Source organism: Pollicipes pollicipes, unplaced genomic scaffold, assembly GCF_011947565.3.
Source record: "Pollicipes pollicipes isolate AB1234 unplaced genomic scaffold, Ppol_2.1 Scaffold_6686;HRSCAF=7923_pilon_pilon_pilon, whole genome shotgun sequence".
NCBI lineage: Eukaryota > Metazoa > Arthropoda > Thecostraca > Pollicipedomorpha > Pollicipedidae > Pollicipes > Pollicipes pollicipes.
In genome coordinates, this window is record NW_023596921.1 from 8,073,750 (window position 1) to 8,099,444 (window position 25,695).

At 56.4% G+C, this 25,695-nt stretch overlaps 2 protein-coding genes across 6 annotated transcripts; both read right to left on the reverse strand.

Moving 5' to 3' along the window:
• Nucleotides 1-31: 31 nt before the first annotated feature.
• On the reverse strand, nucleotides 32-16,935 carry LOC119107221 (lipase 3). Of its 5 annotated transcripts, none has more exons than XM_037230627.1 (10): nucleotides 16,904-16,935; nucleotides 12,726-12,913; nucleotides 9,019-9,190; nucleotides 7,452-7,566; nucleotides 7,123-7,220; nucleotides 6,409-6,554; nucleotides 3,554-3,715; nucleotides 2,171-2,255; nucleotides 1,413-1,555; nucleotides 32-500 (listed from the first exon to the last, which is right to left on the reverse strand). In XM_037230627.1, exons 2-10 carry the CDS (start codon nucleotides 12,789-12,791, stop codon nucleotides 351-353), a joined length of 1,137 nt encoding a protein of 378 aa, XP_037086522.1. In that variant the 5' UTR covers nucleotides 12,792-12,913; nucleotides 16,904-16,935; the 3' UTR covers nucleotides 32-350. The 5 variants fall into 5 exon arrangements, with proteins under 5 accessions (XP_037086522.1, XP_037086521.1, XP_037086523.1 ...); XM_037230626.1 differs by lacking the exons at nucleotides 3,554-3,715; nucleotides 9,019-9,190 and adding exons at nucleotides 2,955-3,113; nucleotides 10,654-10,852; XM_037230628.1 differs by lacking the exon at nucleotides 9,019-9,190 and adding an exon at nucleotides 10,654-10,852 and having other exon boundaries at nucleotides 3,611-3,715.
• A 2,073-nt stretch (nucleotides 16,936-19,008) lies between these two features.
• On the reverse strand, nucleotides 19,009-25,292 carry Cpsf100 (cleavage and polyadenylation specificity factor subunit 2). The gene is made up of 3 exons (XM_037232168.1): nucleotides 25,223-25,292; nucleotides 20,646-22,406; nucleotides 19,009-20,009 (listed from the first exon to the last, which is right to left on the reverse strand). Exons 2-3 carry the CDS (start codon nucleotides 22,353-22,355, stop codon nucleotides 19,503-19,505), a joined length of 2,217 nt encoding a protein of 738 aa, XP_037088063.1. The 5' UTR covers nucleotides 22,356-22,406; nucleotides 25,223-25,292; the 3' UTR covers nucleotides 19,009-19,502.
• Nucleotides 25,293-25,695: the final 403 nt, after the last annotated feature.

Genomic DNA, 25,695 nt, shown 5'->3' on the forward strand with positions numbered 1-25,695 from the left:
GGAGTTCCCGAGTCATCTAAACATGCTGACACACGGTGGGTAAGTGCATGTATTTGTGACACCGCCGCGCAGAACGCTTCGGTGACCGGATGAGACGCGTGCCATTCCCGACACCTGCCTCCAAATGCGGCGACTCTCAACAGCGCTGCTTCAGCACCAGTGTGTCACTCAGCTCTACCATCGGCAAAGCCCGGCCCTCGACGCACGGCGCCACAGCCACGAGCGAGCCCTGTGTGCACAGCGCCAGGCGCGGTCGGGGTTGCACGGTCCGGTCAAAGGCTGTTCCACGAAGCACGGCCGGCCTGCACTGCCAGCCCGGAGCCAGCCGGCCGGTCCGGGTGGGTGAGCGGTCAGTACTTCTGCAGGTTCTCGATCAGGTGATCGTACACCAGCGTGTCGCCGTCGATGGCCCACAGGTAGTCCAGGTGCGAGAACGAGGCCAGAGGCACGCGGTACTTCTCCACAATGTTGGGCAGCTCTTCCGCCAGCCACGTCACGTCCTGGGGCGCCAGACGCGGGCCGTCACCACCGAGCGCGTGCTGTCACCCCCCCCCCCCGCCCCACCTGTATCGGCTGTGCGCGCCGGCCGGCTGGCCAAAAACTATGCCACTGCATACCGGTGAAGGCCAGTACATTAGACAAGGAACACGTCAAAACAATGACACGGAACCCATTGGAATGACGGTCTAAAACTCGACAGTTTTTAGCCTTTAACATGACATTGTGGACGATCTCGACTCGACGGTTACGTTGCTGTCAGATTTCGACCCGACGGTTACGTTACTGTCAGATTTCGGCCCGACGGTTACGTCACTGTCAGACTTCGGCCCGACGGCTACGGTGCTGACAGATTTCGGCCCGGCGGTTACGTTAATATCAGTGTGAATCTACGACCGCATCGGCCAATGAGCGTTTCTCCTGACAGGGCAACGGTGTCGCCATTTAAAGATCGCCACTACAAGGCGTTGGCAGCAATCACCTGACCTTGCTCAGCTCCACAACGAAATTACCGAGACAAGTTCATTACAGACATGCTCGACGCACATGAAGCTCGACTCTAAGTAGCCCACTGGTGCCTAAAAGGCCGACAAAATAACACTGCATTTCCAAAGGGTGTTAGTTCCGTGCAGGTGTGTGTGTGGGGGGGGGGGGGAGGGAGCAGATTATCCGTTATCTATTCACTTAAAACGGTCATTTCCCAGCTTATACTCATATACTCATTGGTCCAGCAATTGCCCAAACTTCTGAAACCCACGTGTCCATCACACCACTGGTTCATATGCTTCTAAACGGATCCCATTCTCTAGCAGCCGCCCGCATTTCGGGCGTTGACCTCCATGCAGTCGGAGGACAACCCACCGGCGTTGGCGGGCGTCGCGGTGAGTTCCACCGCCCGCCACCAGGCGGCGTACCTGCGGGTCGGCCAGCAGGTCGTTGTCGGACCAGAACAGCGACACCGGACAGGTGACCTTGTTCAGGCTGTACTCGGGCGGTGTGGCCTGACCGTAGCGGCGCATGTTCTCATCCTTGCCCCAGTCAAAGTGCACGAAGGCCTCTGCAAGTCAGTTAGGCAGAGATGGTAAGAGGTTTAGAGGTACCAGGGTCACATATCTTTTCACAATTTTTAAAATAATTCCCTATCACCAAGCTACAACAGTAAGACGCGGGGAGGAGGCTCCTCGAATTTGGAAGAAGGGCTCAGTAGGAAACCGTTTGCTGGGGTATTTTGTGGATGGGTTGCGTCACTTTCACTTCCTGCCCCCCCCCCCCCTCCCAGCTCAATATGAGGAACTACACTCCTGCTTCCTAAGCAGAGCTTGGTTGCTGTTTCCTAAACCCATCATCCAGGGCTGGCCAATCCAGTGCACGGGAAGTTTTGCCTCCAGCCTTTTCGCCAGGTGGGACTACGGAGGGTTTTACGTACCGTCTGACATTACGGCATGGCCTTCCCGAGCTAGGTGACCCCTTTGGCCATCTGCCAATCAACGCTGTCATGTCAATCGGCCAAACAAGGCTCTCGCTCGGGGATTCGCGCCCAGCGCCGCTGGACAACAGGATCCAGCATTCCCCCCCCCCTCCCCCTCCAGACAGCAGGGGCGGCAAAACTCAGCCTTGCCATCACTCCGCACACACCAGACACGTGAACGGCCGGGCCTGCCTGCCGACGTACTTGCGTTGATCTCCTGGGCATAGTGCACGACAGTTCGCGTGGATGCCCCTGCCGGCGTGTGGGCGATGATGACAGGCAGCGCCGTCTGTGAACGCACCCCGGGACCACTCAGGCTGATTACGGTCGGCGCGACGCGAAGTGCAGCGCTCACGCCACAACGTAGCGTATTGCTCTGCATTAGCGCCTTTGTGCTATGTTAATTGGTAGCGAGCTCAGTGTCGGCCGCTCACGGCCGTTCGCACCCGGGGACGGATTGCCACGTAATGGATCTGTCCTTGACCAGGTCCAATAGAAAGCAAGGACAGTGAGGAGCACTGATTCTGACGCGCAGCCGCGGCCGCCTTGTTTTGCAGCCACTGGTTCATGCACCCATGACGCAGATAGAGTATCAGTCTTGAGGACAGTAACTCGGCGTTTTCCCTTTCGACAAGCACTTATCATGACAAACTGGCAAAGTAAACATTACTGCAAACTGGACAATCTTTTGGATAGTTCATAGTGCATTAGTGTGACATGCAAGGCATGCAAACATTGAAGCGGAAGAAGCCATGCTGGCTGCATAGCCATGCATAGCTTGGCTAGCGCCCGAGTGGCCTAATACCATGTGTTGCTCACAGCTTCGTGACGGCACCAGGAAACCACAAAATAACCTGCAACACAACTTAGACAAATACGTGATCCCATCTGGTTTACGGTGATCCGTTGACTCTTAAGTCCATGAATCAATTGAGATCAGGCATGAGCTTTCCTCTTGACGTAACTGAAGCACAGCCGTGGATTTTACCTGATTCAGCTGCTTGGGGTCATAGCCGCACAGGACGAACAGGATATCGTCGCATATGAAGTCGGATATCTCGTTGGGTTCACAAACGAGTTCAGACAGCACTGTCATCAGCTCGTTGCTGGGCAGAAACTCGTCATAGCCGATCCATTCGGCCAGCTTCTGAAGACATGCAACATGCGGCATGCAATTAGCATACACCGCCGTGCTGCGATTGTGAGAAGCTGTCCCTGTTAAGGCTGTGTGAAAACCATTGGAAGGTATGCCGAGAGATCCCGCAAGCGCCTGCCAAACAGACGGTCACCTTGCGCCTCAGCATTTGCATATCATGCACTGGAGGGGTTAATAGGGTAGCCATAGCTGTCGGCCGTTTCGGCAGACCCGAGACCGAGCCACGCGGTGCAGATCAACATGTCAGGCCAAGGACTCTTCGCGGAGAGCAGAGCGGACAAGCATTGTCATGCCCCGGCTCGCCCCGCTCGTCGCCACAGCAGGCCTCGCCGCCGGCGGTGAGTTGTGTGCGTCACAGCCATGAGCCGGCGCATGCTGCCGAGGGTGTCGTCCGCTTGCCGGCGTGCTGCAGGCCGGGCGGCACCACTCACGAGATTGAACTGCCCCGGGTCATAGCCTCCGATGGCAAACAGCACGTTGCGGCACACCTTCTCCTCCACTTTGGTCTCGTCGCAGAAGTACTTCTCCACAATGTGCATCCAGTGACTGTCAGCTGGTAAGAACTCACCCCGACCGAACCACTGCAGCAGCGGCTGAAAACAGTCACGGCGTGCAGTGTACCCGGCAGCGAGCAAGACGACACAGGTGGGCAGTCGCATGAGTGCCGACTGTACACTACCGATGTACTACAGGCACCATACGCGCGCGTGATATGGCTGCCACACCAGTTTGTTCGTGATTCACACAACAAATCTGGAGGCCTCAGTACACGAGAGCCAAAGGTGGATACTAGGGAGGGAGTGATACTAAGGCCTCTGTACACAAGAGTCAAAGGTGGATAGGGAGTGAGGGGGGAGTGATACTAAGGCCTAAGGGTGGATACTAAGGTGGAAGTGATGGTATTCAGGTAGTTATCAACTATGTTTGGGCTTTCTTGATTCTTTAACTCGACATATTCACAGTCACACACCTGCAAACCTTCACACCTACGCACGCATAAACACCATGTCATATATATGTACATATATATATATATATATATATATATATATATATATATAAATGCATGCACAGGATATGTACGTATATATGTATATGTATATATACATATATATTGTGTTGAGTTACCAGTGCACCTTTTTTATCAAGGGTTTCCACGCTCGAGTTCCACCAAACACCATGTGGACATAGTGCACTGGGTCCAGCAGGTACCGCTGGATATTGACTGAACGGGAATACCGCAATGTGGACATGCTCGTGGCGTGGATTTACGATACTGTACTCAATTGCGACGAAAGCACTTGGTTGATTATTTATCATTGCCAGCGTCGCCGTTCACTGAGATGGTCTGGTCAAACTAGTGAACAGTGGCGGCGAAAGTTCTGTGGAGATGGAGTGGGGAGGCAAACGGGATTTTTCCTCGCTTCTGGGGAGGGAGGAGCTACCCCCTGCCTCCTCTCCTCATCCGCCGTCGCTGCCAATAGATGATCGTTTCCCTTGGAAAACCCGCGCCCAGCGTATCACCTATAGACCTCACTGATCCTTGCTCTCCACCACCATCTCTGAGCCACGAGGAGCTCCATATCGTTCATTTCGCTTGTTTAGCATTCGCTTAAACGCTACCCATTTTCCACCACTCCTTATCACATTTCAAACCCGCCAGGCTGATCAGGCAGCCATTGGGAAAAAAATCCGTCTCTTGCTCTAATGACGTGTCTACCAGGGACTAACTCCGCGAGGCCGTCATGGGTACCAACCCAGCAATCTGCCCACCACTTGCGAGCTGGTGGAAATAAAAATGGTGATATTTTGCCACCTGGCGCAGGGAGACGGAATCAGTAGTCTCCACGATCGCCTCCAGGCGCCGTTTCACGGCCTGCACGAACTCAGCGCGAGCGGCGACCCTGTCACTGACACGGCGAGCAGCGCTGAGCCCGAGGGGAGAACGGCGACCCTGTCACTGACACGGCGAGCAGCGCTGGGCCCGAGGGGAGAACGGCGACCCTGTTACTGACACGGCGAGCAGCGCTGGGCCCGACGGGAGGGCGGCGACCCTGTCACTGACACGGCGAGCAGCGCTGGGCCCGACGGGAGGGCGGCGACCCCGTCACTGACACGGCGAGCAGCGCTGGGCCCGACGGGAGGGCGGCGACCCAATCACTGACACGGCGAGCAGCGTCAGGCGCGGTGAGACGCTGCCAGGTCCGGCCAGATCCCGTGCTTACCATTAAAGCACAATTCACTTTTGACAGAGATAGCAGTAACCTTTTCCGTGTATTGTCCGCGGTCGGATATTGGCCGACTGGCGACTGGAAGACTCTTTTCAGAAGAGAGCCACCCATACGAAAAAGCCCTGTGAGACACTTCCCAGCAGATCACAATCTCATCAGGGATGTCTCCACCAGACCTCGTATACAACCATCGTTTTGTAGACATGACACTTCCATCGCCGGCAAAGTGATTCTCGTTCTCGAGAAAGTGATTCTAGTGCTCAGGACACCACCGGACAGCCATCTTACCCGCACACGGCGTGGCCCTGGACTGTTTCGGGATCACGGGCGGGGCCTTCACTCCATTCATGCACTTGATATCTAACAGTAAGGAGAAGAGTAGTACGTTAAGTCTGAGCTTGGTGGCACTCTTTGCCCAGCTATCCTGAATGCGGTCTGCAAGGCTTGTCTCTACTTTTGTGTTCCACTGCCATCGAAGGTGAATTAAGTGATGTGCTACCAGCATTAACACGTGATATATATATATATATATATATATATATATATATATATATATATATATATATATATATATACATATAAACTAAATGGTTTTAAACACCATACTGTACACCAAGCCTTCTGACGACCTAGACAGATGAAGCCGCCATACTGACTGGCACCGAAAACAACGGAGCCGTTTTGTACCGTGAACACGCGCAGCATATGCCCCTTTCTCTGTAGAAAAAAAGCATGTCCAAACAACGAGTTTCGATGAATGTCATGAGGTTCATCCAAAAAAGTGGTCCCCGTTAACCGGTAGCAATATCGTGTTAAGGCATTGTCATCGCGGTGTGATGCTAGTTGTCTTCGAAGGGGGGGGGGCGGGGCTAAGAGGTCATGAGATGTTCAAGCAATGGGCACATGGCAACAACGTGTCTCCTGGTGTTCACTGCAAACGGCTGTGCTGCTCCCATTCACGACTGTGTGACGCATCAGATGCCTGGACTACCTATCGCTGTGTCACAGCAATGACGTCATGATACACAGGCCACACAAACGTGCTGTATGCGTACCTCGATCTCGTTGGCGAAGGGCGCCAGCAGTTTGATGACAGAGTGCATGTGGTCGACACGCGCCACAGGCCCCAGCCCCTGCATCAGGCGCACCTTGTCGTTGTACTCGGGGTGGTCGTTCATCATCACCCAGAACATGGTGGTGCCTAGGGCGACAACACCAAAGGGTTAAGCTCGGAGCTGATAGCGGGGCGGAGCGGAGCCTCATGCCGGTGAAAGCCGGTGTCGTTTCACACGCACGCACGCATTATATATATACATATATATATATATATATATATATATATATATATATATATGACATCATATGCATCAGCGGTTCCAGAACATCTGTATCATATCTCTTCTTCGAGGGGACAAAGCATCCACGGAAAACTTCGCATTTTGGCGTGATAGGGAAGTCCACGTATGAGTACGAAATGCGATAAAGTGTTTTTTTTTAAGGAACAGCGGGATACGACCTGAATGAAACTGCAAACGGGATGATACAAGTTGAGCGGAGGGAGAGTAAGAAAAATTTGATTACGGTGGAGTGCGATACAACTTATCTGCATAACACAGGCATCCACAAAATCCATGACAGTAATAACACAAAATTAAATCCTGGTTCTGACCAACAAAGATTCAATCATGCTGCGCCAGTGAGCTGTAAGAGCTGAGCAGACTGCTACGGTAGTGAACTGAGGTGCCTGCGTGACCTGTTCCGTTTCTCACCCATGGAATGTCCGACCCAGTAGAGGTCGTCCTGGCCAGTCGTCTGCAGTATATAGTCAATCATGGCCGGGCAGTCGTACTGGCCCATCTGATCCCACCTGAAGCACCAGTACCAACGCTCCGGTCACGCGGCTCCGGCACTGGTTCCGGGCGCGCTAGGGACGTAGTAGCACCGCTCTACAAAGGTGTAACGTTGCGATACACTCCCCTGGTAATAAGGAAGACTAGCTAGACGTTGCTCCCAATAATGGTCTTTCCTTAAACAAGCAGAATGAAAGCCACCACCCTGCCACAGCCGCTCGTAAACCTCGCCGACTTGCGCCACTCACGTGAACTTCCAGAACTCCGGGTCGTCCTTGGTCATGTTGACGTGCTGGCGGGAGTACGTGTTGCCTCGGGCGTTGCCAAGCCAGACGTCGTAGCCGCGGTCGGCCAGCATGTAGGCTGTGGGCCGCCCGCGGACGAGGGTCAGCCGGCCACCAGCGCGGCGGCCCAGCTCGGGCCGCCCAGCTCGGGCGGCTCGGCTCGGGCGGTCCAGCTCGGGCCGCCCGCTGAGCGCTCCACTTGGGTACGCTCGGACCCCCGCTGAGCGCTTCACTTGGGCACGCTCGGACTCCCCGCTGAGCGCTTCACTTGAGTACGCTCGGACCCCCCGCTGAGCGCTCCACTTGGGCACGCTCGGACCCCCCCGCTGAGCGCTTCACTTGGGTACGCTCGGGCCGCAGACAATGTGGGATGTGCGACAAGCAGCACTCGAGGCGGTCGCGGCCCCGTGCCACCAGGGATGGGTAATCACCTTGACCCATTCGTTGCGCCGAAATTCACACTGTGTGGTGCTAACTATGTGTGTTTTGCACCGCTTCCCCATGCGCCGAATCGCCAACACACAGCAGTGGGCAATTTAAGAACAATTAAAAGCTACTTGCATCAGACATAATGACACAAGTGAGAAGAGCAAAATTGGAGATGGAACGATGCAGTAACAGCACATGGCATCGTTTCCGACACAGGGAGACGACATAGCAGACGACAGGATACGACAGGGTGCTAAAATACATTGCCAGAGTCGCACTTTAAGGGAATGTTCCACCTTTCAAGACATTCAAGCGAGCATCAGATGCGACACAAGCACCCTTGCAGAGACTGATATGGTTTTAAATGCCATAAGTCTGCTCTAAATAACACGATTTGACTATTTAGTACATTCGCTCCTCAATACCTCATGACAGGATTCAAGTGGCGCTGCCATGGCGTCATGCGTGCCTGAATGGCCTTCAGACAGTTTGAACGAAAAAGTCAGCACATGTTTTCGGGCATATAGCTCAGAAACTAGAGGGCGTTTAGGTATTAAAAAGAGCAGGGCTGTGAGCTGCACAAATGACGTTCAAAATGGCTTTTTCAATTCAAAATATCATACAAATGTGGAACACTCCCTTTACATACCGGGTTACTTGGCACGCATGCGTTAAAAACACTGCTGAGAAACAAGCATGAAATAGAGGCACGGGGTGATGAAATGGGACCGTCACCGAAGAAATGTGATTGCAGAGCTAATGGCGAGCGAAGAGGATACTGAAATCACCTGAAAGTGACACCACCACCGCGAGTTACAGGGGCGCACGCAGGCTACAGCTTCGGAGGCACGACACTACGCAATCGACGTCAGGAAATCAGTACGTCCGTGCAAATACCAGCAATCTGTACACTGAGATTCCGTGCGCAGCGAAGCATCGCCTTCCTCGTCACGTCACCGCGCCCTTACACTACGCGGAGCGCGTTCAGCATGCACGGCACCCTGCCGTCCCCAGCGCCGGCGGTCAGTACCGCAGCGCCTCGCAGCTGTGCCCGCCACCGCCGGCCACCTCTCTCCCTTGAGCCGGGGCGTGCTGACGTCACCTAGAGGGCGGCGAGGGTTAAGCAGCCATCCGGCCGAGCTATCCAGCAGGCCGTGCTGGAGCAGCACGGCGGCGCCGGTGCCCGGCAGCCGATGTAGCCGCAGCAGGTAACCGTCGGCAGTGGTGACGGTGTGCTCCTCGGCGGCGTAGCCCCGCGCTCGTATCAGGTCCAGCTGACGTGGTCAGGCTCGGTCAGCTCAGGGCAGGGCAGGGCAGGGCAGGACGGGGCAGGGCAGGGCAGGACAGGGCAGGGCAGGGCAGGGCAGGGCGGGGCAGGGCAGGTCGGGGCAGAATAGGGTAGGGCAGGGCAGGGCAGGGCAGGGTAGGACAGGGCAGGGCAGGGCAGAGCAGGGCAGGGAAGAGAAGGGTAGGGTTGGATCCCAGATCGGATGCGGTCAGACCGGGTAAGGTCAGGGTAGGCTTCAGCGGATCAGGTCACGTCGGTTCAGGCAATGTTGAGTCTGGTCAGGTCAGGTTAGGTGGTTGGGTGCCGGGCTAGGTCAGACCGGACCACGCTGGCTCATGTCGAGCCGGGTCAGGCTCGATTTGGTCTGGTCAGGTCGGGCAGAACCGCTCCCCAGGTTATTCATGTATGGCGAGGGAGGGCCAGGCCCACCAGGTTGTGACTCGCCGGGATGGACAGAGCCCAGTCATGATGAATGCAGCCGTGACGGTCAGCCTCGGGGTTGTGCGGATGGACCAGGGTAGGAGGGTGGGCCAAATGAGATAAATGGCCTCGGTGCAAATGGAAAAAACGCAGTGCGGGGCGCATGCACACAAAGCAAAGAGGCCAGCTGACGTTCAGCCCGTGTCGGCAGCTCAACAGGACGCGTTAGCTCGCCGTGCACAGACAGAGTCGAGGCCCTGACATGACGGGACTGCCGGGGACGAGTGGGACACGCGGACACAATACTCATGTCGTTGCCACGTTCTCAGGTGTTCGTCATCTCTTAAGCTACGGAAAATGGTGACGCGATGCGCCACAGGCATGATTGGCGCAGATCAAGGCCGTCACGGCGACAAATCGAGGCGCAACGTCACCTAACTCCGAGCACGTGGGAAGCAGAGACACAACACGCAGGTCAGAAAACCGGATCCGTCGCAAGCCTGACACAGGTCTTCGCAACGGAGTCTCAAATATTCTCCAGGCTCTGACCCAGTCTGCTTCCCACCATCTGAGCTTTTCCTCACACCGGGAGTACTCTCTGCCATGGTCTCCTCCACCGTACATCTGGCCACGTTCTCCCTGCGCGGTACCACTGCCGGAATCACGACAGACCACTTCACTGTCCGCGCTCCAACGACGACGACCAGATCGTGGTCGGTGGACTGCCGTTCGCTCGGCTCAGCGTCCATGGAGCAGCATCGAAGCACCTCTGTGGAAGGGGCTGGTTCTCTGAAGGCCACGCGATTCTTCGGCCCATCCGAGCTCCGTGAACACGCTGGCCGTCCCAGGACACACTGCTGACGCGGCAGCCCACCTGGAGTCCATCCCTGGCGTCCTCCCGGGAGCCTGTCAGACCCAGTCACCTGATCCCCTGAGGACGCACGTCAGCGCACGTCGCTTGAAGGCTCCCTAGAGGCCAGCTCCCTAGAGCCCCGATGCCTGAGCGCGCGTCGCCGCGGCCGCACATACCGAGCGCCCTCTCGGGCGGCTGCATGATCCAGTCGGAGCTGGAGGAGAGCAGGCCGTGCTGGAGGTGGACGACGGGCCGCGGCTCGGCGCCCGGCCCCGCCCGGCCGTGCGGGATCCGGTGCACGGTCAGGATGTAGCCGTCGCCGGTGGTGATGTCATGCTCTTCGGCCGGGTAGCCCTGCTCCCGGATCAGCTCCAGCTGATGTCACAGACGGGTTGATGTCACGAACGGCGAGGTCCGTCGGAGATCCGTCACGGGCAGAGTGCCCCATCACGGGCAGAGTGGTCCGTCACGGGTAGAGTAGTCCTTTACAAGCAAAGTGGTCTGTCACGGGCAGAGTGGTCCGTCACGGCAGAGTGGTCCGTCACGGCAGAGTGGTCCGTCACGGGCAGAGTGGTCCGTCACGGCAGGGTGGTCCGTCACGGGCAGAGTGGTCCGTCACGGGCAGAGTGGTCCGTCACGGCAGGGTGGTCCGTCACGGGCAGAGTGGTCCGTCACGGGCAGGGTGGTCCGTCACGGGCAGAGTGGTCCGTCATCGGCAGAGTGGTCCGTCATCGGCAGAGTGGTCCGTCATCGGCAGAGTGGTCCGTCATCGGCAGAGTGGTCCGTCATCGGCAGAGTGGTCCGTCATCGGCAGAATGGTCCGTCATGGGCAGAGTGGTCCGTCATCGGCAGAGTGGTCCGTCATCGGCAGAGCGGTCCGTCACGGGCAGAGTGGTCCGTCACCGGCAGAGTGGTCCGTCATCGGCGAAGTGGTCCATCACGGCAGAGTGGTCCGTCACCGGCAGAGTGCTTCGTTAGCGACACAGCAATATATGATGTCTGTTTGAGCCCAGTAACGGCAGCTGAAAGCTTATGGCGTAGCAATGCCAGGCAAATATCATGACTTCATTCAAAATTTCCTCCTCGTTTGAGGTTTCTATGCACACACCCACGGCTCCATCGATGGCTGTGATATTGTCACGCGTATAACGTCATTTGGTTTCGGTCTTAACGCGTAGTTATCCTGTCAATTCCAAGCCATTGAACACTCGGCTCGCATGCTGTCCGGATCTGACCATTCGCTGTCCGGATCTGACCATTCACTGTCCAGATCTGGCCATTCGCTGTCCAGATCTGACCATTCGCTGTCCGGATCTATGTCCCCATCTGGTACTCTTACATTATCGCCATGTTGGATATCACTTTGGCAGTCAAGGTCAGGTCTGAGCATCTTAATCACCGTGTGTCAACTTCGATGTTTTCTGCGTGACATCTGGCACGTTCCCTCCGGCCGGGGGCGAGCGTGTCGCTTGCCCGTCACGGCGCCACACCTATGCCATATCACACGCGCAGACGTCAGCTGCCACCGTCCCAGCGAGAGGTGACGCCAGCCAAGCGCCCGTGAGCCCGCGCGGTGTAAAACACGCGGCACGCGCCGGCCGTGAGATAGCGCCAAATGCGTCACATCTGCCGACGAACGGCCGTCTGGCGTGGCTGGAGTGTGGCGGTCCCGGCGCGCGGACGCTGCCCGGGACCCGGCTCCGCACAGCGGGCTGCGATTGGGGGAGTTATGGCGCCTCGGCTGGAAGAGATTGGGCTTTTAGCGGTGTTAATAGGACGGAGCCTCACTGTCGAAGCCTGCGTGACCAGATATGTTGTTTGTTCTTGCTTGCGACTTCATGGTTTTTGTTCCGGAGCGTTTGTCGGAAGTTTGAATCTTGTCCGCTTTTCCCGAAACCTTGTGGATAGCGTGTGCCCTTCTGAATTTCAGCCCTTTGCAACTATGTGTCTTTTCTTTAACCTCAACTACAAGGTTATCAGAAAACATGACATGGAACATGGTCAAACGGTGAAAATTCTGGTTATGAAAATGATGGCCACTTCTGGTAAAGCAGACCACCTGAGGTTTGAGAGGGCAGTGACTTACGACTGGAGTTGCTTTATTAGGACAACGCCAGCTTATAAAGCATCAATGACAACGGCCTAGTCATATACTCTGAACAATACGGTAGAGGCTTAGTCCGCATGCTGGGTGACCGCACGAGAGGGTCTGGGATTACAGCGAGCTCCGCGACTTCGGGTGGCGTACCGTGGTTTTGTCGAGGTCGTCACCGATCGGTGGGCTCGACTGGCTCCCTCTGGGGTCCTGGCGCATATACTGGCGCAGCTCCTGGCTGGCGGCCACCTTTCGCAGCAGCTGGCGGTACGGTGGGGGGCTCGGCCACGAGGCCAGAGGCCACCGCCAGGCTCAGCAGCAACAGCAGGCCGGCCCTCATCCTGCCGACAGGGCGCAGGGTCAGGTCTCAGTCAGCCAGGCCGCGGCGGCGGCGACACACGCAGCACGCGGCGGAGTCACACGCAGGTCGACCCCCCCCCCCCCTCCACCGGGAAGGTAGACGGAGAGCAGATCGATGTCAGAGTGTTTTCTGTGGCGTACCCTCAGCATTCATACTCAGCGCTTGGCATGTAGGCTACAAATGATGAGACATAAACCTGGAAGTCCTCTGAGTTGGCGGTGGGTGGATTTACGGTGCATGTGCTGCCCCCACACTGAGCCGGCCACCCCTGACCGAGCCAGCCACCCCTGACCGAGCCGGCCACCCCCGACTGAGCCAGCCACCCCTGACCGAGCCAGCCACCCCTGACCGAGCCAGCCACTGACCGAGCCGGCCACCCCTGACCGAGCCAGCCACCCCTGACTGAGCCAGCCACCCCTGACCGAGCCAGCCACCCCTGACTGAGCCAGCCACCCTGACCGAGCCAGCCACCCCTGACCGAGCCAGCCACCCCTGACCGAGCCGGCCACCCCTGACCGACCCGGCCACCCCTGACCGAGCCAGCCACTCCTGACTGAGCCAGCCACCCCTGACTGAGCCGACCACCACGGACCGAGCCAGCCATCCCTGACCGAGCCGGCCACCCCCGACTGAGCCAACCACCACTGACCGAGTCGGGCACCCCTGACCGAGCCGGCCACCACTGACCGAGCCGGCCACCACTGGCTGAGCCGGCCACCATCCCTTGGTCGCCACCCCGGGGATGACAGCGCGGGGTCGTTATCTGCAGCGGGCCGCGCGCACGCGACCGCCGCGGAGGCGAACACCAGGACACGGCGGATAGCCAAACGCGACACGCGGACGGACGGGGAGGGGAATGGCCGCAGCCCGGACCCTAGCCACGTCACCCGAGGACGAGTCGGATCAGCGGCTGACGTCCAGCCAACAATCCCGCCCGGCAAGTGCGTGTCCATCGATTTTGCGAGCATATGGAATGATTGACAACAGCCACGGAATTGATTGGCAACAGCTACGTGTGATTCCGACTGTCTGAACGGCCGCTCACGCTCTTGAGTTTGGGGGCAATATAAATGCAGCGCATGTCGTGAATCGCGGCTGACCTTAAGGGAGATTAATGCCAGCAACGCTTACGTGCCGTGCGTGCCGGAGAAGGCTGGCCAAGTGTCGCGCGATCCCTGCTGATGCCGGCGTTCAGCTACCCACGCGTGTATGCGCGCGTGCTCATACGCAGCACGTGGCTCGACTGAAGCACAAATATTTAAAACGGAATTGACCTTGTTTAAGTGCGCATCACGGTGCACTTACGCCACCCGCTCACCCAGCTTTCACGAGCTGAATTGGCGACGGTTTGAGCCAGTAGCGATGACTAATCTGACCGGTTTCAATATGCCTCGGAAGCGCAGACTCATGATCGGTAGCTGAGTGCGGTGGACGGTGGCACGTCTCGGGATGGAAACGGAGGCGACGGACAGGCGCTGCCGCTGCCCTGAGCGTGCACATCGCACTCAGCCTCTTCGCGCTATGTCCTGCGTCCCTGTACGCCTGGCCAGACAGGGATTCTATCAGTCACTCACCAGGCAGCGAGACCTCGAGCTGTCCCGGCTGTCAGCTCCGTCCAGCACCCGCGCATGCTATGCCTCCTGAGAGTTTAGAGCACGGCAGCTATCGGATAAACTTTTGAGCCTTCAGGCCCAGCATGACTCAAAGGCCCACGTCACAACCCAACCTTTTGAGCCTTCGCACCCAACATGACTCAAAGGCCCACGTCACAACCCAACCTTCTGAGCCTTCGGACCCAACATGACTCAAAGGCCCACGTCACAACCCAACCTTTTATTTCACTGCCTTATCCCGCAGCTTCGTAGTTGTCTCCCTCTAATCCTGTAACTTAGTAGTCATCTATCCCTACTCCCGTAACTTCAAAATAGCGCCTGTAGAAAGATCGCGCGAAACCAAACGAAAACAAAGCGGGATGTACAGACCTTCCCTGACGTGCTCTACCGGGGGCCGGTGACTTCCCACTAGGAAGTGAATTGGGGTCAGACTAGCTCACAGCTCTGAAACCAGGCTATCTCGGCAACGTGTGGACAACTAAACGTCACGCACATGAGACAGGCGGGTGGGATACATAGCTCCACGTCGGCTAAACTCATTGAAGGCTAAAATTTCAGGCGCCTTGATTCCCGAGCGTTTCATGACCGTGCAAAGTGCCGGGTCAGGCTTGTGCACAACAGACCCGCGGGCCACGCGCGGCGCTGCTGGGATGGGCCAGAAGGGAAACAGCGCGCAGAACTGTAACTGCCATGCAAGGGTTGTCACGGACAAAGCAAGTGGCATGCATACTGAGTGCACGTTTTGCCGATGTTAGTACAAGCGGACAATGTACGATGCCTGCTCCTGTCCCAGCTGCGCTCGCCAGAGAAGTCACGCTTTGTCTATAGGTTATACGTTTACCTGGCCGATGTGCGCTGAAATATCCCCGAAGTAGGATGTGTGCTGCCTGCTTGCTGTGCTCATTAGTCAGAAGTCGGACGTCGTAACAGACCAAACCAGTACCCCGAAGTCACGAGCGGCCCGACCAACACTGAAGGTCTCGCGTTGTCCCGAACAGCACTGTCTTGAACAATCCCACCAGCACTCGAATGCCTCGAGTGTCCTGACTCGCACTCAAGAAAACTCAAGTGACCCGACCAGCGCTCGCAAGTCTTGAGTGTCTCAGCCGTCACTCAGAGGTCTTGAGTGACCCGGCCGATGCTCAGAGGTCCCGCCCGAGCGACTGGGGCTCCTTCCTGCCGCGCCGGAGTGCCTGCGCTGGCGCCCGGTCAGCTCCCAGCCCAGCCACGGCCCTCGGCTCCCCGGCGAGACCGCGGCCTACTTGTGGCGTCCGTCGGCCCGCCGAGCCGAGCAGAGCGCGGCCCCTGGACGGCAGCCGCCAGCTGAGCGCGCGCGGTGCCGTCAGGGGCGCGCCCAGCGCTGGCGCACAGTGCGGCCAACGGCCCGACGCGCGCATCGGATGGGCACGTGACTTGTGTCTGCAGTCACCCTCGCAGACACGAAGGGCATGCCAGTGCTCACAGTCGGGTACCCCCTCGGAGAACTTGCGAATAAAAAACCGGACTTCCGGTGTGAGCTTTCTCGTGCTGGTGGCGCGCGTGCGACGGCGGGTCGGCAGAACTAACGCATTGTGTCTCACTAACACGGCAGAGACAGAACGTTTGGAAGCCGAATTTAAAGTGAGTAAAACATAAGGGGTAGAAATTTAGGGAGGATGGGCGAAGAGTGGAGGCTAATGCTCCTCAGGGGCTGAATAAAGGGTGCGTCTTGTAGAAGACTGGCGAAGCGTGGGAAAGGTGCGCTTCGCGGGAAGAGCGGCGGCCCCATAGCCATCATTCGCAACATAGCAGAGCTCAAAACGAGACAACAGGCAGAGAAGTGTGGTGAGCAGGCGGTCATGTGGACTCATTGACTCAGCTAACGATGACTCAGCTACCAGTCCGGATGTAAACAGCGCCTTCGTCATGGCGCGTGGGGTGGTCACAGCGCGCCTCACGAGTTCTACACCCTCAGGGCTGTATCTTGACGAGGCAGATTTCAGCAGCAAGCTTTGGCACGTCAGAAATTCGAAAGCGAATTCAACATGGATTGATCCAACGCACCTTTAGTTGCAGATTTACACGCGTGCGAATATTGCGCGCAATGCACGTGCGATAGCTGCGGCATTTCATTCGTTTTTGGACATTTGCGCGCGGGATGAAAACTCGCTTCTGGAACACTATTTGCGCGACAACCGTGGGACCTCGGATCACTGCAGCGCGAATGTAGCCCCGCAAGCTGCGTACATCACGTCCAGGACCGCAGCGACCACCAGCGGAACGAAACACTGGACCACCGTCCCGCCCGACCTGTCGGGCCTCGCGTACACCCACCCGCCTGGCGCCGCCGCCGCCCTGGCCCGGAGACTCTCACCTACCTGTCGCTGGCGAGAGCGGCGCACGAGTGGCGGCCGGGCCGGGCGGCGCGCCGGACCATGCACGGCAGCAGCTGCGTCCGTCCCACGCGTCACCGGCCGCCCGCGGTGATACCGGTCACCGTGCCGCAAGCCCCGTCTCCAGACTGATGGCCATGCGGGGCGGGCCGCCGTTGTGGCGCGCCTCGAGGCCGGAGAGGCGGCTCGGCCTCGGCGAGGTGGAGGGAGGGCAGGGCTGGCCACAGTAGAAGCGTGGCCTCGAGGCCCCCCGCCGGTCGGAGAGGCGGCTCGACGAGATGGAGGGCAGGGGCGAAGTCCTGAGGCGTCCCCGCCAGCCGGAGAAGCGACTCGACGACATGGAGGGCAGGGTGGACCACGGCAGGGGCGGGGTATCGAGGCGCCCCCGCCAGCCGGAGAAGCGACTCGGCGAGATGGAGGGCAGGGCTGGCCAGAGCAGCGAGGCGTCCCGCCGGCCGAAGAGGCGACTCGGCGAAACGGAGGGCAGTGTGGTCGGTGTGACATGCCTCGAGCCGCGCAGTCAATTTGCCAGGATGTGTGAGTGGTCGGTTCACGGCGTCATGAGAAATTACGGCGGAGGGAAGGGCCAATCCGTTACACGGGGCAACAGTGGCATGCTTGTGATATGCAATGTCCAGTCACACGGGTTTACAGCTAAATCAGTTACGGCCCGACCCTCAAGTTTAGTCATGTTGGGGCAACGTTGAAAAAAAAACTTATGAACAGTGAGCGATACAGGGCCCAAATAGTATTTTGAGGACAGGACTAGGCCGTATACTTTACCAGCCTATGATATCAGAAACTCAGGGAGTAGGCGGAAAGTAAGGGAAAGTAATTGGAGATCCTGTACTTTGTTAATCTGCATAATATATGTTATCCGTAACGTTATGCCATACGAATTTAAGCACACGAACAAGATCAGAAAATCTTTGTGACGGAACAAATTATTCCACGTCGCAGCAACGATCCTGTAATCGGTCGTGATTCCAAGCGCCGTTACCAATTAGACCATTATTACTGAAGAAACTTCTGCAACATCGGTGTTTTCGAAGCATGGCAGATACAGACATCAATACAAACCTACAGTTGTTTTAGTTACCAGTAAACACATCCGTACAATGCTACCGGTCATTATGCCAACCACATCCTGCGCAGCGGTGAGCGGTGCTACAAAATACCTCGGCCTTTCCAGCTCAGTGCTGCCGCGCCGGTCTCCGTGGGATTCCGTGCAAGGTCGGGTGACCTCAGCAAGGACAGTGCCCGCGGCTGGTCATCGGACCCGGTGGTCCTCCGCCGGCACGAGTCACCGTATTTTGTCGCTACGGCAATGCCACACGGCGTAACACCAGCCTCCTTTCCGCTGTTTTTGAGCGCGAGGGCAACCGTTTGCAAAAAGAAGCACCCCCGCCGGGATGCGGTTACTCCAGACAACTCCATGTTGAAATCAAATACATCGATGGGAGAAAACGATGTGTACACAGATGTCCGTCTGACCATGACAGACTCGAAATCACCACCCGCTTACATTTCTGAGGCGTCGCAGCTAGCGTGTTTGTGAACAAAAACGCTATCTATTAGCAAACGTTCACAACCTCCGAAAACGTTATCAGGAGCTGTTTAGTCTGGCTTTTTCAAGTTCATTGGTACTTTGACCCAATCAAGTGTGACAACTGAGGTGCACGTACGGCATAACGAGGGGCGGTTCTCAGGCGTCTGCCAACAGCTGTTCGCGCAGTGACGAGGAACACGCGATTATTCCGCTTAGCGATACATGAGGGAAGGACTTAGCAGCACGGATGCTCCTTCCGAGCTTAGGATAAGTTTAGCCGTGAGCCCAACGCAATTGCATAGTAAGAAGTGGAAGAAAATCGGTTCTACAACTGGTTGAGAGCTTCTTCGCCCAATTGGCTGCAACTGCGCGGTGGGGCTTGTCAACAGTTGAACACAAGGTGGAATCAAACGCAGTTTAATGGATTGTTGGGACCACCGAGTTTTTTGGATTCTATCTTCAAAAAAGGAATTATGTCATCGGCAAGTCGCTTTACGACTAGCAAACTCCCAGAACTGAAATGTCTGATTTGTATGAAATATCTCCCTGTAAGTCCGGCGTGTATTCTGCACGCACGATGTCCAGATCATCCGGAGCAATTGCATTCACATAGTCCGCGAGCGTCCTCGAGTTGTCAGAGATCAACATAACCCAACGGAACTGAGGCAGCGCAGGATCGCAAAGAAGCCCGGAACCCATTACACACGTCAGCGTTCGCAGCAGTGCAACACATGAGCCAACATCACCATCAGCAGTCGGCCCGTTCTTCATGCACCTGGTCACGTCCCAGCATTGCTATCGTGGCAAGTGATGTCTGCAAACACCAACGACGCTGACAAGCACCAGTTCGAAAGCGCGTCTTCGGTGCCGGCCTCTGGCCCCCTGGGGCACTCTGTGAGCCGCTCAGGGGGCGCCACCTCCGCACGCTCCGAGCACGCCTCGACGCGCCGTTGTCTAATCACAGCTGTTGGCCGACGGGACGCGTCCACGCTCGCCGCCCCACGACCCGCACCGCGGCCTATCCGCCGGTCGGCCTCATACGATGGCGTACTGGCCGTACAGCAGCTCGCGGATCTGGAAGAAGTCGTCCGACAGGCAGCCTTCGATGGTGATGTGGCCCTGCTCCTGGCGACGCAGCGCCACCGTGCCGTTACAACACCACAGTACACCGCCGGAGAACTCGGACGCGATGCCCAGTCGTACCAGCGCCTGCTTGAAGTCCGAGAGGCGCAGCTCGTTGATGAACACGGTAGGGTGGCTCGGCGCTTGGTCGGCCGGCAGCAGCTCCAGCGTCGGAATGGGCTCATCGGCGTCCTCCTCCGTCTCCATGGCGACGTCAGCGGCCGGTGCCGTCACGTCCGAGCGTCGCTGGTCGGTTGCCATGGTGACCACGCCGTCCAGCCAGGCCACCTCGGCGTCGCGGCCCTTGGAGAAGGTGAGCGAGGAGACCAGCGAGTCGCGTAGCCGCACCTGGTAAATGTGCGACTCCGTGGTGGCGTCCACTGGGTGGCCGGCACGAGGCACCAGGACCTTTTCCGCCACCTGACGGCGGGAGAAAAAAAACACGCGTCAAGGAACGCCACCGCACCGCACTCTCGGTCATTTTGAGGGGCGTTTGAGACTTAGCCAACCGAACCAAACACTCACAACTTCCAAAACAAGAAGCACAAGAATGCAAAAAAATCAACTTCCCGACCAGATGATACAACCCGACCATATCAAACCCATGCTCGTGCGGATGATGGTTCTGGCGCGGCATTTCCGGCCGGCCAGTGTGGGGCACCGGCCCGGCGATTCACATGGGTATCGTGGAGCGATAGCCGTTCGCCAGGACCACGGGCCATGGAGATTTGATCATGGACGCCTCTATGTGCTGGGCACACCCAGATGGCTTACTTCATCCACAAAGGTATAGGGAGCTCGGCCAGGGTCGTCACAAAGCTCGTACATGACACGTTAAACAGGACATCTCAGCACAGCTTGGACAACAGCGGAAGAACGCATTTCAACGGGGGGAGCGACCGTCGCGTTTCCATCTTGACTGCATCTAAGGCACCGAATTGGCTCTCAAACCCACGCTAACGCATAGGTCGGCACTTCTGCAGACACGTCACGCTGCCACCAGCCGTACCCGGCGAATGCGAACACGGCGAATACGGCAGCGGTGGCGGCACCCACCTGCGAGAACCTGGGGATGAGCGGCTGGACGACGTCGTCGGTGCCCCGGAGCAGCACGAGCCGGCGCGGCCGCAGCTGCTCCAGAATGCGGTAAAGGCTCTCGCCGTCCGTGCGGCCTTCGAAGTCGATGTACGTCACGCCGGCGGCGACGTTGAAGGTGCGGTAGTAGGCGAGGCATTTGGACGGCACCGTCGACACGTCTTGCATCTCGCGGTCCGCCGGCTCGACCTCCTCCGGCACCGGCTCCGGCTTGGCCTCTTCCTCAGCCACGGCGAACTCGTTGGCGCGGATGAGCTCACCGTAGTCATCGTACTTGATGCGCTCCTCCACGTGCGGAAATACGGGGTGCTGGCGCTTGCTCGACTTGTAGAAAAGCGGGTTGGGCTTGCCGTTGGTGAGCACCAGGTCGTGCTCCGCGTGGCCGTCGGCGGTCAGCGGCGCCTCGCCGGCGTCCGACTCGTCGCTCGAGTCGACGTCGCCAGCCAGCTCGAGCGCGCGCGCTCGCTTGGCCTCCAGCTGGCGGCGCCGGTACTCCTCGAGCTCGGCGCCCTCCAGGCGCACGCGCTGCTTCACCTGCAGCGAGAGCGCGCGCCGCTTGTTGGCCACCAGCTCGCGCGCCAGCGTGCCGCTGCTCGTGCGCGACGTCAGGATCACGTGGTTCTTGGCGCTCGTGCACCACTGCACGAACAACTCGCGCGAGAAGCCGCACTCCAGGTCCGGCGAGCTGGCCAGCACCACCTTCGGGCCGCGGATGCGGTTCACCTCGGCCAGCGAGTGGCACAGCTGCATGTGCTTGAACTGGAACGGGTTGTTGCGCGCGCCCTCGAAGCTGCGCATCAGCTTGTCGCTCATCCACTCGATCTGCGACTTGGCAAACTCGACCACGTTGTAGCTGACGTTGTTGAGCAGCGCCAGCGAGTAGGTCATGAGACCAGAGTCCTTGTTGCGCCACAACTGGTCGAGCATGTGCGCCAGCTCCAGCATGCGGCCGGCCGTGTCGATGGCCACCAGCACGTTGCCGCCGCCGCGCAGCGTCTGCAAGATGATGGTCATCAGCTGCTCGTCGCGCTGCCGCCGCCGCGCCGGCTGGTAGGTGGCGTTGTACGCGTCGGTGATCATCAGCGACGGCCGCGACACGTGCTCCAGGTCGCAGCCGTTCAGGTGGCGCTCCTTCTTGTGGTTGAAGTCGACGGCGTAGAGTATGTCCTCCTCGCCGTCCTTGACGATCTTCCACATGGTGCCGCCGATCATGTGACCGGCGGCCAGCGGCGTGATGGTCAGGCCCTGGCCGCGCCCCTTCAGCGCTACACTCTGGTTGTACTTGAGCTGCACGATCTTGTCGAACGCCGAGTCCACGTCGTCGAGCGTGAACACGTCGAAGTCCTCGGTGTTGTGGCGCGATTGGTACTGGTCGTACAGGAACATCTGGCCCATCTTGTAGACGGGCACAGTGGCGTACACCGCGCAGCTGAGGCCGCACTTGCCGAAGAGGTAAGGCAGCGCGCCCAGGTGCGCCTGGTCGGGGAACGTCAGCAGCACGGCGTCGATCTGGTTGATGTGCTTGCGCACGTCCTTGAGGTAGGCGAGGTTGAAGTTCTCGTCCCAGCCCGCGTCCAACAGGAAGCGGCACTCGTCCACCTGCAGCAGGTGGCAGTGGGGCGTCTCGCCGTCGGCGCCGGTCAGCGTCTGCACCTTGATGATGGACGTCATGACGGCGGCGGCGCGGACTTCAGACGGCCACCCTCACTGCCCGACCGCCAGCTGAAACCGAGCAGTCGCTAGTTATATGCCTAAGTACACAGCGCGGCATGCCATCCATCAGCGGAGAGGTCGACAATATAAGCTCGGAAACCAGTTACGCCTCTTACACCTGCCAGCGACTTTCACAGTGGGATAGTCGACTTGCAGCCCACAAAGTTATATTGAAAACCAAAACCAAAAGGGTCATATAGACCAGCTATCTGACAATTCAGTACTGCCAATGGCCAGTGCTTCTCTCTAAGTGACAAGCAATGGCATGCTGGAAGCTCTCCTATAGCTGCAAGTGCATGTGCTATGTAATCTAATTTGTGCGTTTCAAATTGGAATGGTGTCTGTTACATTATCTGTGAGGGCAGGGCACGCTTCAGGATTATAGCAGTGACACTTTTGTGTCTGGATTACAGGAAGCAAGTTGTGCATAACCAAAACCACTAAAATCATTTCACAACTGTCAATAGCAGCCATGTCACAAATCATGAAGATAATGTATTGACAGTTGTTACTTACTGATAATCATGTAAGTAGTAAAAAGGTGTTGTGGGGATATGTATACAAACATACTGCAAGTAGCATTTGTCAGGTATAACTTCAGCTTGGCCGACCCACTTATGATCATATTGCATGGCTGGTATTGACCTCCTCCATTTGAGAGTTCTATGACATAGGAACATTTGCTGGAAATGGGGAACAATAAAAAAAATTAAAAAATGAGGTTTATACTTCTTACATATGCTGGAACTATTACCTGGGAGTTGTCAACAATGTAAAAGGACGCAACAAATGGCAACAATGTAATCATGCAACTCTCAAGCTGGCTGGCTTTTAGATCAAATTCAATTAAACTTGGACAGACAATTGGGCCTGAGACAACAATTTGGGCCTGAGACCTGTTAGTGCCTGACCAGTCTCTAGGGCATCCTCAAATTTCTGCAGATGACAGAACGTGGAGAAAAAGATACACTATCTGGTAATTCAGCACTGTCAATGACCATTGCCTCCATCCTCCATGACAAGTAATGACATGTTGGTATCTCTTTTATAATTGAAAGTTGATGTCTGATCTAATTTCATTAATGCATCCAGGAGAGGCACATGTCTTGAATAGGGGCATAGGATTTCCAGGGCCCTCCTGGATAAAATGGGGCCTCCACACAGGGCCTCCACACAGGCCTCCCACACATTATCACACCTAAGGGGGAGAGACCCTGCAGACATGTGTCCCCCCCCCCCTTCTCAGATCACTGCATGTATGCAAATGCATATGTGTTGACAATTAAAATATAGAATGGGGCTTCCAATTATCCAACAAAGGACCTTACTAACCTAAAGCAGCATCTTCTGTCCCAGGAAAGGGAGCTTCCAAATCTAGCCAATGGGCCTCACCATCCCAAACCAGGGCATCCTGATCTAGATCTGTGGCCATCTGAGGCAAGGAAAGGGGTTTCTGTTCCACAAATGGGGTCTCCTTAATATAGTGGGTGCCTTCTTAACTAGAACAACAGCATGCTTGGTTGAACATGTGCCTCCTGAGTGAACAAAAAAGGATACACCTCAATACAACATTGAGCCTCCTGATCTAAACCCTTAATTACCTTATTATGTAGGAGACCACAGAAAACCCAGAAAGTGGGTCTCTTTACCTAGCCTGCTAATTCTTGATCTTTTGACCAGGTCTTGTGAGCAAAAATTGTTACCCACTAGCTTAGTTCTGGTGGGCTCCTAGACATGAACTCTGGTACACTAGGTGTAGCTACAATGCCTTTATTTGACGAAAAAGGGCCTCCCGATTTTTTCAGGGGGGAAAACATACTATTGGCCTCCACACAGGGAAGTTGACTGCACCCCCTCCCCAGCTGTGCCGCCCACGAGTGTGTTCCAGACTGAATTGGTGTCAGCCACATTACCTGTGAGAGCAAGGCATGCATTGGGATTGAGCAGGACACCATTTGTGTATGGGATTATGGGAAACAGGGTGTGCAACAGCAAAACCATCAAAAACATTCAGCAAAAATTGAGGAAGGATAAAATAACATCTCTGCAGGTGATACTGCAAAAAATACATATTATACTGAATATGATACAATACACTGCAGAAATTTCAAGACACATCCCTTGTAAACCCAAGTGCTCTGAGTTTGGTGCTGCCATCAATTTTGGCAGAGAAAGAAGCAATGTGCTAAGAACAAATATGTTCCAAAGCAATTTCATGCGAAAGCTCCAGAAATTTTTGGCACAAAATAATTTGAACTTCTAGCAGTTTGGCTGGACCTGAGCTCAAAACACAAAGGTATCAGGTTTACGATGCTGCCCATATCACCCCTGCATTTGGTATAGTGAATGGATTGTATGCAGACTGGCTTGACTGGCTGGCTGGCTGGCTGGCAGACTGGCAGCCAGGTGACTGACACATCTATCAAAGGCTGAAAGAGATCAAGCAGGACACAATGTGCACCAAGATGAGAATTTGTGTTGTGTGGCTTGAAGTCATGTCAAACATGAGCCAAGTGCCACCTGGCCACATAGCTAGGCAAGCAGAAACCCAAAAAGTAAGTATTCCTGCCATATCTTAGTGCATGGAAGAGTGATCCTCAAGCAATATGCCTAGGAAACACATGAGTGCTGAGCATCTTATAAATGTTAACAGACCGAATTCATATCGCTGAGGTACGAGCGGACGTTACGCACGAGAGGTGGCACAGTCGGCGCTGCACACGCCTCTTTGCGCAGCAAGGCAGCCGGGTACCTCTTGCTGGCAGTTAAGTATGCGCCGTGCAACGAGCAAGCATAATGGGCCCGTAGCCATTATTTAGACATACCTATAAGATTATTGTCCCGCCGAACAACCCTCAACATACATCCATTCACGATAGCGCCCCTCGCGCGCGCTTTGCTTGCGGTCCTAAATGAAACCAATGCGGCGGAATTGTACGTATGGAGAGCTGCACTCAGCTGTTCGGTGTGAAGGATGATAGGGAATCTTGTATTATAGCGGAGAGCTGCGATGATCTGCCGAGTTTCTTAATAATTCAGAGCTTGAATATTTCTCCACAGGATTCACCTACGAGCTTATGCTATGATAAATATTCTCGCTTCTTGCGAACACAACCAGTTGAGGCACACACGGTTTTACAGCTGAGTCAGTCCCGTGTGAACTTCGCCATCTAGAAGACCCGCACTCTTGACAAACGACGAATGACATCGACTGAGTCGTGGATGCAATCATGACCGCGAGTCAACGACCCGACCCGACGGCCCCCAAGTCAGTCAATACAACGACGAACTGAGAGCG